The sequence below is a fragment of the Equus caballus genome, chromosome 7 (assembly GCF_041296265.1).
Source record: "Equus caballus isolate H_3958 breed thoroughbred chromosome 7, TB-T2T, whole genome shotgun sequence".
Taxonomy (NCBI): Eukaryota; Metazoa; Chordata; class Mammalia; order Perissodactyla; family Equidae; genus Equus; species Equus caballus.
In genome coordinates this window covers 2,406,965-2,422,015 of record NC_091690.1, presented here as the reverse complement: position 1 = coordinate 2,422,015, position 15,051 = coordinate 2,406,965, and the positions used below count along the sequence as shown (strand labels likewise).

At 60.7% G+C, this 15,051-nt stretch overlaps 3 protein-coding genes across 19 annotated transcripts in view; all 3 read right to left on the bottom strand.

Moving 5' to 3' along the window:
• Nucleotides 1-452: 452 nt before the first annotated feature.
• On the bottom strand, nt 453-3,916 carry SMIM24 (small integral membrane protein 24). Its single transcript, XM_023646424.2, has 4 exons — nt 3,347-3,916; nt 2,911-3,016; nt 2,530-2,595; nt 453-1,010 (listed from the first exon to the last, which is right to left on the bottom strand). Exons 1-4 carry the CDS (start codon nt 3,420-3,422, stop codon nt 887-889), a joined length of 372 nt encoding a protein of 123 aa, XP_023502192.1. The 5' UTR covers nt 3,423-3,916; the 3' UTR covers nt 453-886.
• A 229-nt stretch (nt 3,917-4,145) lies between these two features.
• SMIM44 (small integral membrane protein 44) lies at nt 4,146-5,570 on the bottom strand. The gene is made up of 2 exons (XM_070272468.1): nt 5,366-5,570; nt 4,146-5,173 (listed from the first exon to the last, which is right to left on the bottom strand). Exons 1-2 carry the CDS (start codon nt 5,565-5,567, stop codon nt 4,944-4,946), a joined length of 432 nt encoding a protein of 143 aa, XP_070128569.1. The 5' UTR covers nt 5,568-5,570; the 3' UTR covers nt 4,146-4,943.
• Nucleotides 5,571-12,031: 6,461 nt separating this feature from the next.
• Nucleotides 12,032-15,051, bottom strand: part of CELF5 (CUGBP Elav-like family member 5) — a 46,932-nt gene continuing 43,912 nt past the window's right edge. For 8 of the 17 annotated variants that reach the window (XM_023646402.2, XM_023646404.2, XM_070272464.1 and 5 more), the window contains one exon: nt 12,616-13,912. The gene's annotated coding sequence lies outside the window, so the exon portion shown is untranslated. Of the gene's footprint in view, nt 13,913-15,051 lie in introns of all 17 variants that reach the window. The other 9 variants (XR_011440355.1, XR_011440357.1, XR_011440359.1 and 6 more) reach the window with 3 other exon arrangements.

Genomic DNA, 15,051 nt, shown 5'->3' with positions numbered 1-15,051 from the left:
CTGGACCCCAGAGCGGAGCCCCAAACGCCAGCCTTTATCAAAGTCCTCGTGAAGAGAGAGTTACCGTCCAGGGCAAGGTCCAGGGCCCCGGAGAAAGTGAGGAGAGTGGGGGAGGCTGGAAACGGAGGGGAAAGTGCTGTCCCACCCCCCACCCCCAGGACAGGGCAGGGCCCAACCCCACCCTCTGGGACCCAGCTCCCAGAAACCGAGTCACGCGACCTAAAACACGGGGGTGAGGGAGGCAGGGATTTCCCGGGAGACGGCCCTCGGGGCTCAAAGTCCAGTAATCAGGGCCGCAAAGGCGAGATGGCCGGGGCAGCTTTCAATCTGCCTGGGGCATCGGGCACTCGTGCGGCCGGGTCTCCCACCCCTGCCCCGGCGTTGCCCCCAACCCCAAAAGCTGCCTCCCCCAGGGGGAAACTGAGTCCCGAAAGACGACAGGAGCCCTTCCGGAGGGCTCTTATCAATTCTTTAATGCAGGCCCCCAAGAGGCAGCCCCTGGCCGGTCTTGGTCCTGAGGTTTCATGGGAGGGAGGAGATTGTGACCAATAGATATCAGGCGGAGGGAAAAGAAATCAGGCAGTGGGGAGAAGAAGGTGGAGCCATCAGATTGGGGGGTTTGGGGGGTTTCTCTGTAATGAGGAACACGCTCCAAGTGCGGGAAGAATCACCAGGCAGGACGAATTAGAAGGAGGGTGCATAAGGACCGTGTAAGGCGCAGAGAGCTCTCCTTGAGGGGCGGGGTGAGTCCCAAGCCTCTTCATTCGGGGCGCTGTGTTCTCAACCCCAGATGGAGTCATTTCGGTGGCTTCAGGTCCAGGTCATTCCTTTAGGGTGGGGAGGGGCATGTCTGGAGGGCTGCCTGGAGGAGGCGAGTGGGGAGTCTTCACATGGCCGTGTTCTTGTTTTTCTCGTGGTCTCTGGGCCCCTCTTCCTCCAGCCCCAAGTTGGTTTCTCCTGTCTTCTTGGCCTTTTTCTCCTTCTGTTTCTTGCCCTTCTTGCCTTCTTTACTGCAGGGACACAAAGGCCCCAGGCCACAATGAGACAGAGTCGCTCCCATTTAATGGACACCTACCTGTGCCAGGTCTTGTGACGAGTGTTCGACAAAAAGCATCTTTGTTGAAGCCTCAGGACAGCCCTGATGAGGCAGCCTTGTTATTTCCATTTCACCAAGACAGAGACAGAGACTCAACTGCCCCATGGATGGGCAGATGAGAGGATGGATAGATGGATGGAAGGTGGGAGGGAGGGAGGGAGGGAGGGATGGATGGATGGAGGGAGGGAAGGATGGAAGGATGGATGGATGGATGGATGGTGGATGGATGGATGGAGGGAGGGAGGGATGGATGGATGGTGGATGGATGGATGGATGGTGGATGGTGGATGGATGGAGGGGTGGATGGATGGATGGGTGGATGGTGGATGGATGGGTGGTGGATGGATGGATGGAGGGAGGGAAGGATGGAAGGATGGATGGAGGGAGGGAGGGAGGGAAGGATGGAAGGATGGATGGATGGATGGATGGGTGGATGGTGGATGGATGGGTGGTGGATGGATGGATGGGTGGATGGTGGATGGTGGATGGATGGGTGGTGGATGGATGGATGGTGGATGGGTGGATGGAGGGAGGGAGGGAGGGATGAACGAGGCGCCCCGGCACGGTCTGGAGCCTCCGCACAGCCTGGGAGCGGGACGCACGCTTTACTGGGGCTGAGCTGGGTCTTAGGGCACAGTCAGGGTCACACTCCCTCAGGCACTTCCTGGGCTCAGCCCAGAACCTTCCAGCCAGGCTGGTCTCGTCCTGGCTCGTGCACCCCTAGTCCTGCCCCCAAGCCTTTGCTCAGCTGGGATCTTGGTCCAGAAGTGCCCCAGCCACGAGCACACCTTGAGCCCTCCATCAAAATCACATCTGGACGCGGTCGGGACCACAGGAGACCTGAGTCCGGGAGGGCCCCCCACACCCAGTCACACGCTTGTGGTCACATAACCCCACTCTGCAGTCTTGCTCAACAGGTATTTATTAAACGCCTAATGTGTGCCAGGCCCTGTGCTGGGCAGTGGGGACACAGCCAGGATCAAAGCTAAGTTCTAGTCACCTGTTGGAAGCCACCGTCTCACGGTGAGAAACCAGTAAATGACTGAGAGCGTTTCAGCTAGTGGGGACCACAAAGAAAGCAAGCAGGGCTGTGGGACAGAGAGTGTCAGGGAGGCCGGCGATCAGGGTGGAGCCTCTGTGAGGAGGACACATGGAACAGGGACTGGAGGAGGAGAAGGAGCCAGCCAGAAGATACGAGGAAGGGTGTTCCAATCAGAGCAAACAGTAAGTGTAAAGGCCCTGGGGCAGGAACGTGCACACCCAGGGGAAAGGTCTTCCAACCAGAGTGAAGAGTGAGTGCAAAGGCCCTGGGGCAGGAACGTGCTTGAGGTGTTCAGGACAGAAAGAGGTCATCTGTGTGCACCCATCCCTCCCGCCCCCAGGAAGGGGCTCACACAGACCCCCTGACCCCCACCCTCAAACACAGGCGGTACCTCGGATCTATTTCCTGGTACACGTTGGGCTCCAGCCTGATAGCGGACTCCTCCTGGTCCTCAGCTCTGCATGGGAGATGGAGACAGAGGGGTGAGGAGGAGTGAAGGGCGGGAGGCGGGGATAGCCTCGGCTCAGTGTCCCCTCTATAGGACTTAGGACCTCCAGGAAGCAGGAGGGTAGGCCGCATGGCTGTCCTGGGCTACGGGACGGGGGCCGAGGAGGAGCAGGGTGATGGGGAGGCCTCCAGACATTGGGCATCAGCCGGGCAACAGGGGGGAGGGACCAGAGAGGGTTAGGAAGTGGGACAGGGGTGCCTAGCTCTTTGGGGAGCAGAAGGGGGACAGGCGGCTGCGGGGGGGGGGCGGCGCACAGGCTCCCACCTCACTTTGGAGCACCAGACGCGGTTGGCCAGCATGAGGACGAAGACGATGAACAGGAACCCCACGACGGCAGCCAGGCCCACCAGCCAGGGCTTCAGCTGGCGCCCTGCGGGGGTCGGGAGGTGCGGGAGGGGGCCTCAGAGACGGGGAGGGGAGACGAGAAGGGTGCGGGCGATGCTTGCACGGAAGGGGCTGGGTTTCAGAGAAGAGGAGCGGGGACCCCCGGGATGGGGGGGCCAAGCCCCAGGGGATTGTGGGGGAGGCCAGGCCTCCCAAAGGGGCTGACCCCCATCTTCTGCCGGCCTCGTCCTCATCAGAGGCCTCAGTTTCTCCTCTTGGAAAACGGGGGGGTGGGGGAGAGGAGGCGAAGCCAGGCGCAGCCCATCCCGGGGACCCCCCACGACCCCCCACCGCCCGCCCGGGGCCGGAGCCCTACCCTGCTGGGCCTCGGCGGGCGCCAGGAGCAGAGCGCCGAGAGCGAGCAGGGTCCGCAGGGTCCCCAGGGTCCCCATGGCCGCGGAGGAGCCGGCAGGGAGCGCGGCGCGGTGCGAGCGCAGGCGGTGATAAGGCGCAGGCGGGTCCGGGGCGGGGCGGCCCTGGCCCCCGGGGGGCAGACTCTGGACCCGGGGTAACAATTAACCCGGAGGCCCGCCCCTGCCCCAGCCTCGGGGTCCCCCAGCGCCCTCCGTGGCCGCCCGGCGCTGTGTGCGCACGGTCACCTGCTCTGAGCGCCCCCGGGAGCGCGCGCCGCGCCTGGCGGAGAGGCCTGGGCACAAAGTGGTGCAGAAACAGCCGGCAGCTGGAGTCTGAACCCTCGCGGCCAGCAGCATCTGTCACCCCGGGTCAGCTCCCCGACCCCTGGGAACCCACAGCCAGCGTGAGGTGGGCGCGGGGCCAAGAAGGGAAGGGACCCCTGGTCCGCGTCCACCTTCAACCCCAGCCGGAGACCGGGGCACCCCCGCGCAGATGACTCAGGCTCCAGGCTCCCCTGCCTGTCAACCTTGATCCCGCGGTGATTAGAGCGTGGACCCTGCCCCCCGGCCAAGGGGGACCCCACCCCAGCTGCCACCCCAGGGCGAGACAGCCATGCCTCCAGCACGTGGCAGGAAGGCAGGGTGGGGGCTGGCCCTTCTCCAGGCCTATGAGACAGTCCCCCCCCCCCCCCCCCGCCACGCAGGGCCCTTGGGGGCTGGGAGGATGCTAGCATCATTGCACATGCATTTATGGAGCGCCTACTGTATACCTGGAGCCACCTCTCTTCCAGGTCTGACTATAAGCATTGTGCAGACGAGCCACTCAGTAGAGAGTGACGGAGCTCAGGTGCCCAGGCCCCAGGCCGGCCTGCTTCAACCAGCGGGACTGGCACGTAGAAAGCTCCTACTGTGTGCCCTGTCCTGTGCAAGAAAGCTCAGAAGGGAGGGAAGCCTCGGGCTGTCTCCCCTGGGAGCTCTGGGCCTCGTTGGTAAGTCAGGATCCCCAGAGACAGATCGAGCTGGGGAGCCGTGACCCAGGCGGGAGGAGCGGGGTGGGGGCCATTCGGAGGTCGCGGCGCCCAGCGGAGCAGCTAGGGGCAGAACCCCCCTCTGGGAGCATCTGCTTTCCAAGGCAGGTCACCGGCCTGGCCTCTTTCTAGAAAAAGCCATCTCTGCTCCGACCCAGTCATTTCTGGGCCGCGTGCCTCCGTTTCCCCTCTGTTAAATGGGCGATCCGTCCTCCCTCGGCGGATTAAATGAGATAATACATGCAACGGGCTGACTCAGCGCAACAGCAGGCGCATACTGAGTGCTGAAGGGGGGCCCGCTGCTCTTGGGACTATGTCTTTACGTCCGAGCGTTCTTGCTTTGCAGACTCCCGGGGCTTGGTGGAGGCCAGGCAGGGTCGGCTCCAGGTTTGGGGGCAGCAGGAGCGTGGGAACAGCCCGGGGCTGACCCCCCGACGGCCAGCCCAGGACGAGCGAGGGTCCTCGGCCCAGACGGCGGGGAGGGGCCCAGGCGCCCGGAGGGAGGGCCTGGCCGGGTGTAGGCGGCACCGCCTCAGTTCAGCCTCCAGAAGGAGCTGCGGCCCCCGGGGTCCTTGAAGGCGATGGAGGGTCGGCGGGGGGCCCTGGCGGGGGCTTCTGCGGGGGCCGCCTCGCCGCCGTCCTCGTCGCCGCGCCAGGCCAGGGCCAGCTGCAGGTCCAGCTGCTCCAGGTCCTCGCCCTCCGGGCTCGGGCGCAGCTCCCGGGGGCCGTCCTCCTGGTCCGGCTTCGGGCCGAAGGCCCAGTCTGCACAAGGGGCTTGTGAGGACCACCCCAGTGTCCCCTGGCCACCCCCACCGCTTGCGCTGCCCCATCGAGGCCCTGAGCCTCCCCAGTGTCCCCTGGCCACCCGCGCCCCCTCCCCGGCTAGCAGAAGCCCTGGGACCCCCGAGCGGCCCAGCACAGCCCCAGCCAGGCCCGTGTGGGGCGGCGGCTCACCAGCCAGGTCGTGGGCCAGGTCCTTGATGAGGTGGCCGACAATGGCGTAGGCCACGGCCAGCACGAGGAGCGCGGCCAGCAGCAGGTACAGCACGTACCGCGGCAGGCGGATGGCGTCCAGCTGCGGTGGCCGGTACTCCTCGTAGAGCGGCGGCGTGGGGCTCCAGCCCTCCATCCCCCCCGGGCCCGCCAGCCCCGGCATGGTGGCCACTCGAGCAGGAGCAGCCCGGAGGTGACCCACGCGGCGGAAGTATTAAGGGGCTTTAGGTAAGAGGATCGGGGCTCCCCCGGGGCCACCATCTGCCCGGATGAGTCACGGCGCAAATCGCTTCCGCCCGCCACCCCTCCCTCGCTCAGCTCCATCCTGTGTGCCCATCCCCACCCACCGCAGGGCCTTTGCATGGGCTGTTCCCTCTCCTGGGGAAATCCCTGCCCTGATGGAGCTGACATTCAAGGCGGGAAGACAGATTCTGAGGAAAATACAACCTTAGAGTAAATGATGTCTTGGGTTAGAAATCCAAGAGTGGTATTGATATTGAGGGATGTGGCGAGGCTGTGGGCTAAGGGGTCGGGACCACTAGGAGGGGAGTTAAAGTCTAAAATGTGGGAGCCAAGTCCATATTGAGATGACATTGAGCAGAGACCCAGAGGAGAAAGGGAACCAGCCATGGGGGTACCAGCGGGAAGGGCATTCCAGGCCAAGGGCACAGCCGGTGCAAAGGCCCTGGGGCAGGCCCGGGCCTGGTGTGTTGGGGGAAGAGTGGGAAGGCCTGTGTGGCTGGTGCAGGGGGAGCGAGGGGGAGAGAGGGAGGAGGGAGGGCAGGGGCTGGTGGCCATGGGGAGGACTCGGGCATCTCCCCGAGGGAGGGGGGAGCGTGGAGGGCTGCGGATGGAGGAGGGCCAGACCGACTCAGGGGCTCCCAGGCGCCCTCTGGTGGGGGCTGCGGGGAGGACAGACTGTGGGGGGCGCGGGAGCCCGGGGGCCAGGAGGGAGGGGACAGCGCTGGTCCAGGGCGCCAGAGGAGGCCTTTGTCACGTGCGCGGGCCGAGGGCTGGGGGTCTCGTTGGACCGAGTCCGCGGAACCTCCCTGCACGGGGGCGCTGGAGCTGTCCGCGACCCCCGGTGCTGAAGCCCCAGCTGGCAGGGGGTCCCCGCCTTCGCCCAGGATGGCACCGCTGTTCGGGCGCCGCCGGCCCGAGCTGGTTTCTCCGCCTCGCACGCCCCGACCGGCGCTGGACGGAACCCCGAGTTACGTGTCTCTCCGACTCGGTTCCGAACCCCCTTCTCTATAGGAGGTGACTGCGCCTTTAAGGATCAAGGATTAAGTGACTACGTCACTCCTGACGTCACAATCGGCCGGGCTCTACAGACAGGTCCGATTCAGGCTGTGGATTGGCTGGTGGTCTCATGAATATGCAGATCACCCCGCCTCTACCTCGCTCTGGTAGGCTCGAGAAAGAGAGTGGGCGGGGCGAGGCTCTAGGGGCGGGGCGAGGGGCGGGGCCGGGGATTTTGTGGGGTTTGTTCCCGCGTGGCACACAGCAGGCGCCCAATAAATGCTTGTTGCCGCTGGAATCCAGTAGGAATGACGCCCACTTCTCTGAATTAGGAGGAGGTCCTGTTTTGCCTTTTCATAATATTATATTATAATGACACTGGCTGTTATTCGCGTGCATGCATTAATCTCCCTGACCGTCTCAACTATCCTGGACGGTGCATGCTCTCTTGAGCCCCACCTTACAGATGAGGAAACTGAGGCTTGGAGCGAGAACGAGGCTGCTCAAGGACCTGCAAACCTTTAGCTGCTCAGCAAATACTGCTATTACACGTGCCTCCATCCCGAGCCAGCATCCCAGAGCTCCAGGATGGGAAAGAGAGCGTTCCCGGCCGAGGCGGAGGGGGCACCGCACGTGCAAAGGCCCTGTGACCCGAGAGAGGAAGGAAGAGAGGGGAGGTGGGCTGACCCTACACGCTTTAAGGGAGGGGCTAAGAAAGTTGGACAGGGTGGTGTCTGTGTCCCAGGAGACAGCCCCCTCACCACCTGCCCCGGCCCCCAGCGCAGCGCGACGTACACACCCGGTGCGTAATAAATGCTTGCCCGCATTTCAAATGAAGGCGTCAATACTGAACTAAGGCATGGGGCTCTGCTGTCCCCTGCTGGTGGCCCGGGACACAGCGTCCGGAAAGTGACTTTTCAGCAGGATTGACGGACTTTGACAATTCTGTAGTGCTGACTCCGGGGTTTAAATATTAGCTCGTTCATTCCCGCGACAAACCGTAGAAAGCTGTTTGCGTCGTACGGGGTCGCGTGGCAGAAGTTCCGTGGGCAGGACCCGCAGCCTGGCCACCCCTGGCGTCTCTGTTTCCCCGTCGGTGGGCCAGATCCGACCTCATCGTGTTGCCATGACGATTAAGCGAGTTAATACTTAATAAGGTCCCGGGAACCAGGCCGGGGCGTCGTATGCGGTCAATAAACAGCCATTCATTTGGGGACATTCCAGGCTTGTTTTGCTCACGATACGATTGTCCGCGTGGGGATGTGAACTGAGCGAAGTTCCAGGCTCCTCTGGGGGAGGACGGGCCCCTTAACGTCGCCGGGTGCCCTGGGTCCCACCATCAGCCAACCTACCGCTTGCCTGGCTTTTCCTTTCTGTGTCTCCAAACAATATTGCCATTTTCCCAGGTCTGTTCCAGGTACCTTGTGGTTGTTGTCATTGTAGCGGATGAAGTTTTGCTGAGGGGTTAGTCAGCATCGCTGCTTCGTGAGTCACCTTAAAACTTAGTGGCTGAGGGGCCGGCCCAGTGGCACAGTGGTTAAGTTCGCACATTCTGCTTTGGCAGCCCAGGGTTCGCCGGTTCGGATCCCGGGTGCGGACATGGCACCGCTTGGCAAGCCATGCTGTGGGAGGCATCCCACATATAAAGTAGAGGAGGATTGGCAGCAGATATTAGCTCAGGGCCAATCTTCCTCAAGGAAAAAAAACCAAAAAAACTTAGTGGCTGAAAACATTTATGATCTCCCAGTTCCTGTGGGTGGGAAGTCTGGGGGAGCTCAGCTGGGGTCTCTCACAGGCGGCGGGGGGGGGGGTCTCACCCAAAGTCTCGCCCAGGGGAAAGGATCCACTTCCAAGCTCGAGGGGCTGTTGGCAGAACTCAGCTCCTCACTGGCTGTCGGTCCCTGCCCTGCGGGCCTCTCCATAGGGCAGCGGAGCAGTTGTGTTCAATGTGGGCTCTTTTCCCCAAATAACTCCCATACCCGCCTTTGCCCTCCTTTCATCTTAAAAAAATGTATTTAAAATGAATTCTTAATCTACCTGAGTATATTCACCTTGTACAGCTTGTAGCTGAGCTCAGGTCGGCTTCGTCTTGGCCCCCAATTCTTCACGTCCTCAAAGCCACGCCTTCATCATCTTGGTGGATATACTTCTGGTCCCTTCTTCTCATTCTTATGGTCACATACACATCCCCAGAGAGAAAGTAGAATATATATATATATATTTTTTGTTTTTGAGGAAGATTAGCCCTGAGCTAACATCTGCTGCCAATCCTCCTCTTTTTGCTGAGGAAGACTGGCCCTGAGCTCACGTCTGTGCCCATCTTCCTCTACTTTATACGTGGGATGCCTACCACAGCATGGAGTGCCAAGTGGTGCCATGTCCGCACCCAGGATCCAAACCAGCGAACCCCGGGCCGCCAAAGCGGAAGGTGCGCACTTAACCCCTGTGCCACCAGGCTGGCCCCTAGAATATATATTTTTAAAAGCCACACACTCACGCACACACACACTGGATCATTTCCCGCCGTGTGCATTTTTCTGCCGCTCTCGCCTTCATCGAACCATGTGACCCAGAGACGATTCTCTTCTCTCACGGCCGCGGGATCTTCTGTGGCGGGAATGCCTCTCGGTGGCGGCCACCCTCCAAGGTGGCCCCCGGGGTCCGTGCCTTCGTCGGATCCGCTGTGACGGTGGGCTGGACTTAGTGACTCGACTCCAACAAACAGAACAAGGCAGAGGTGATGGTGTGTGACCCGGGGACAGGTCAGCAAAGGCGGTGTCCTCTCTCTCCCCCCCCCTTTGAATCACACTCGTTCTGGGGGACGCCAGCCCCCGGGTCCGGAGCAGCGCTGCAGACGGGTCCTCGTGGCGAGGAACTGAGGCGTCCAGCCAACAGCCACACGAGGGAGCCATCCTGGCGGCGAGTGGCTCCTCCAGCCCGGGTCGAGCCCTCGGATGAGGCAGCCCCGGCCGACAGCCTGACCGTGACCTCGTGAGAGACCCCAAACCAGAACCACCCAGCCCCGTCTCTCCTGGATTCCCGACCCGCAGGAACGGTGGGAGACGACAAACGTGTGGTGCTTTAAGCTGCTAAATTCGGGGGGGATTTGTGACGCAGCCGTAGCTGCTGGTACATCCTTGGCGTCCCTCGCCCGTTCTGCCTGCACGAACGGCCTCGTCGCAGCCAGGGCTCCGCCGTCCCGGCAAATCGGTGGTCCCTCCTCGGAGACGCCCGGAGGCAGAACTGCGGTATCATAAGGATGCGCGTTCTAAACGTTTAAACAACTCTGAGCTAAATTTGAAAGCTTAAATTGGGCTACTGCAAATAACAACTTGAATTATGGTCTTACACATTTTGACTTCAGCCCCTACCCAGCACAGGGAAGCGGGATAGCGGACCATTTAAGAGAAGAGCCTGGGTTCCGCTCCTGCTGTGCAGCCTCAGGCAGGCTGCTTGACCTCTCTGAGCCTCAGCTTCCTAACTCACAAAGTGGGGCTCTTAACGGGACACACCTCACGGGGTGGGGGCAGGTAAGTGAGTTAAGTCCTATAAAACGCTTAGACCAGTGCCGTCCGATAGAACTCTGTGCATAGATGGACGTGTGGCCGCTGAGCCCTGGAAATGGGGCTTGGCGTGAGTGAGGAAGTGAATTTGCAATTTGATAAATTGACTTGAATTCAAATAGCCACATGTGGCTACTGTGTCGGAGGACACAGGCTTGAAACAACACTTGGCAAACAGTAAGTACTTAATAAACGCTTGGCGGGAACATGATCCTGCTGAATCGTCCTCCAGCGTGCTGACTTATGCCCCAGCAGCAGCACAGACGTCACCCCCGTGTCCTCCTAACACCCCGATCCGATCGTGTCATTCCCCTGCTCCAAGCCCTTCCTTGGCTCCCCAGTGACATCCAGACAGCGTGCTGGGTTTGCAAATCTCGCGGCGGTTACAAATGTAGCCCGCTCGGGACTCCCTTTTTCCAGTGGGGGTGGGGTGTTTGTGGTTCGTGTCCACCTTTGCCCTCACCTGCAGCCTGGGGAGGGTGGGGACAGGGTCTGGCACACAGTAGGTGCTTTGTCATGCAAGGGCCTCTGTCACGCAGCCCCTCGCATCTCTGCACCCATCTCTTTGCCGGGTGCTGTGCTCTCAGCCACGCGTGCAACCATCACAGCATCTCAAGCCTCTGAGCCTTTGCCCAGGCTGTTCCTTCCACCTGGAAAACCCTTCCAGGGTTTTTTTCTTTTTTGGAGGAATTTCGAGGCCCCCAGTGGAGTGGGGCGGGGGGCCGTGTGTGGTTTTATTTACGTCTTTTCAGCCAAAGCCGCACCATCATCTCTCGGGTCTCACCTCCTCGGGACACTTCTGGGTCCTTGACGGCGGCAGGCCCACCTGGGGAATGTCTCCCTGAACCTGCCACGTCAGGACCGATGACCGGGACGCGGAGGAGCGGGAACCCCCGTGCGTGGCTGGCGGGAAAGTAAGACGGGCCGGCCGCCATGGAGGAGGGTTTGTGGTTCTCAGAGCGCTAAACGGAACTGTCACATGACCCGCAGCTCAGCTCCTAGGGGTCCACCCGAGGTAGACGCAGGCGTCCAAATGACAACTCGTACGGGAAGATTTAGTGGCACTGTCACAGTGGCCCCAAAGTGGCAACAGCCCAAATGTCCATTAACAGATCCACACAATGTGTCCCCCCACACGCTGGAATATGACGCAGCCGTGAAGAGGAGCGAGGCCCTGACACAGCCGCACGTGGACGAACCTGCACACACGACGCTCAGGGAGAGACGCAGACACAGAAGGACACACGGCGTGTGACCCCATGGACGGGAAACATCCAGAACAGGCAGATCCACAGGCAGAGAGCGGGCTCGTGGTGGCCAGGGGCTGGGGAGGGGGTGAGGGTGATGCTGATGGGGACGGGGTTCATTTTGGGGTGATGGAACGTTCTGGAATTACTGGTGATGGTCGCACAACCTTGTGAATGTACTCAACGCCACCGAATTGTACACCTTAAAATGGTGAATTTGATGTTATGTGTATTTTAGCCCAATCTTTTAAAATGTGCATAGTACAGTGTCTCCCCCGCCCCCACCCTGGCTGCATCCCTGAGGGCAGAGGCCGGAGGCATTCCCCACAGTTGACATTCAATCAGTGTTTGTTGAGTGAATGTATGAACACCTGATCCACAAACACCGGCCTCGGCTCCTCTCGAGACCAAACACTTGGCTCCTTCACCTTGGGGCGAACGCACCCTCCCTTCCCGGCCTGTCACCTCCCGCATCCCTGAACTCTGACCCGGAGTCCTGTCCGGCCTACACCCCCCGGGGGGGCCTGATGCTCTCGGTCTGAATCGCGAGGGAGGTGCAATGAGGCAGGACTAGTCCGTTAGCAAGTAAAACTTTTATTAAATAAATTTTCAGCTTCTCCAGCCCACAGAGAGGCGTTCCGGCCACCAGGGCGGTTTCTCACCCGGCCCGTCGCCCCCCCCGGGGGCCTGCGACCTCTCCAGCCACGAGCTTCGAATAAGTCAACCCGAAACGCCCTCGAGGTCCTCTCCGTGTGTGTGTGTGTGTGTGTGTGTGTGTGGCGGTTTGTCTCCAAAAGTCAGTTTGCAGGTTGAAACGATGAAATTGCCCGTAGCAGAAATAAAGTACATCGTACAAATCACGTCGATCTTCGGTGTGGAGTATAAAAATGATATTTACAGCCAGTAAACATGGACCAGAAGGACACGGGCCACCGCACGCTGCCACCACGCACTGGCAGGCGGGCCTGGCGGGCGCGGGGACACGGGCCGGGTCCCCTCACGGCCCCGGAGCACACGCTTGCACACGCAGACGCACGGGACACAGGCACGCTAGAGTCTCGGAACAATTATCAAACTCCCGGATACGGAAACAAGTCGCTCAGAAGATTTTTTTTTTTCCTTTTCTTCGTTTTTTTGTTTTTTGTTTTTTTTTTTTGCTAGGTTTCTTTTTTTTTTTTTTTTTTCTGGGTCGGTCCACACGTTTTGGTAGAAACAAAAGGGAAAGCTGTTTTTTTTTTTCTTTTTCATTTTTTTGTTTTGTTTTGTTTTGTTTTCTTGAGCTTTTGAAGGTCTCTGGTGCCTGTCCGGCGAGAGGCCCCGCCGGCCGGTCGGACGAGCCCGGTTCTGTGTGCTTCAAGGTGGGTGTCGCGGTCGGTGGCCGTACAGAGGCACCCCACAAGGTCCCCCTCCCTGCCCCGGCTAGGAAATCAAAATCCAGTGCTGTCTGAGTTTGTGTTTGTTAGTTCTGCTCTTCCCTTCTTTGTACCTGCTCAGAAAGACCAAAATAATAATAATAATAAAAAAAAAAAAAAAAGAAATCTTTGACAGAGGTATGTCCGCTGGAGGGACGCTGGGCCGGTGCGGGCCGGGCTGGTCCAGCCGCGTGGCGAGCTTGGCGACGTGGAGGTTCCAGGCTGGTGATCCGAAGGCAGGAGGGCGGCCGCCTGCCCTTGGGAGGGGGCGCCGGGGGTGGCTCCCCCGGACCCCATCTGCCCCCCAAGCTAAGGGCTATTGGTCACATGAGTAAGGCTATGACTGGGGGCATGGCTGGGGGACACAGGGGTCTCCTTTGTGCCTACATCCGGGGAAGGCAGGGCCCTGCGACAAGGCGGGCACGGGGGGGCTCCAGAAGCTGCAGCGAGGACCAGGGACACTGTGGGGGGCCAGGAGGCCTTGGAGGTATATGGCGGCGGCTGCTTCTCCGGCCCCTGGTCTGACACGGCAGTGGGAGTTGGGGTGGGGGGGACACCGGGCTGCCCAGCCCGCCTCAGCCCTTCTTATGTCCCTGCCGAGTGACCGGCCCGGGGCCACCCTCTCTTGGACGGAAGGAAGTCGGAAAAGTTTGGTCCCATGATCTATACTCAAAAAATATATACTGTCTCTAGCTCTATATATATATGCATATATATATATAGGAAAAGTTGCCATTTCGTCAGGGGGGGAAAGCCACCAAGGTCCTGCGTGTGGGGTGGGAGCGAGGACATCTCTCAGGAAGGGGGCGGTGGATCCTCAGCCCCCCCAACTCAGGAGTGTCACCACCACCACCCCCCTCCCCGCCCGCCTGGGGCGGCCGCGAAGCCCTCCCCGCTCCGAGGGGCCAGTCCGGGAGTGGGTCACATTTATAGGAGCAGGGGGCAGGGAGGGGATGGGAGGCTGGTGTCCACACCCGGAGGATGGGATGGAGGGAAAGTCCTGGATCGGTTGGAAGCAGAAGCCTCGGGGGTGGGACGGCCCCTCACCTGGGGGAGAAGGAGGGGCATTAGGGCGCTGCGATGGGGGCGCCGGGCAGACCCGGCCGCCCCCGCTCCCCCCTCAGGGTCCCCCATCTTCTCAGAAGGAGTCCATTTCGGGGTTCGGGGGTGACACCCGGGCCTTGGCACGGACTTGGGGTGTCGGAGGCCGTGTCCTCGCCTGGCAGCTGGAGCATATCTTTCTGCTTATTTGTGTCTCTCTGCCTCGTCCCCCCAAAAAACTCAAGGGGCAGCTTCTCCACCCCCACCGGCCCCACCGGGTCGGTTCATTGAAACTGTGTCTCCGAGCGCTGCAAACAGCAGATGCTCCATAAAGGCGTCGAAACGCACGGATCGCCAGCTGGCTGGCTTCCGGTTGGTGGGGGTCCCGAAATGCACGACCCCGTGACCGGACACCCTCGAATCAGCCGGTGCTGACCCGGCAGGGTTGGGGGGCAGGACGCCCAGCCCCTCGCTGAGCACATACTTGGGCCCTTTTGGTGATGGCAGCGAGAGCGATCAAAAGGGAAAAACTGAAAATGATTATCGAGAGCTCCCCAGCTGGAGGGCCGGGGCCCCACGCATCCTCCCCGAGGCCCCTGGGGGGCGACCTTCAGGAGCCCGTGTCACAGACGAGGCTCGTCAAGGTTTGAGGTCGTTATGTTCCCCCCTAGGCCCTCAGGCTCACTATCCGTTCCCCCGAGGAAGGTGATTTGATGATGGTTGTTCGCTCTGACGGCAAAATACACTTAGAGATTTGTTTGTTTGGGGGGTTTTTTGGGTTGTTTTTGGCACACCGGTGGGCGGGGCAAGCATTCCACTTTCCCATCGACCCACTGGGTGTGAATGACACCCAGTGATGAGCCCAGCTGGGAGATTCACAGGACAGAGGCCCCTCACCACAGCACGCCCCACCCCAGACCGATCCTGGCCTTTCCGGCGAACTCCTATTCATGCTTCAAAACCTTTTGCAGGAAGGATTCCCTAATTGCCCTAAGGGATCACTGGTTTCCCCCGCTCCCCACCGCAATCCCACTCTCGCATCCACGGGAGGCACTGGGGGTGTCTTCGTCCAGCTCTGTCCCCGCCAACCCAACCTGGGGGCCCCTTGTAGCCTCCGGCAGCGTCCCCCTACCTGGGAAAGGTTT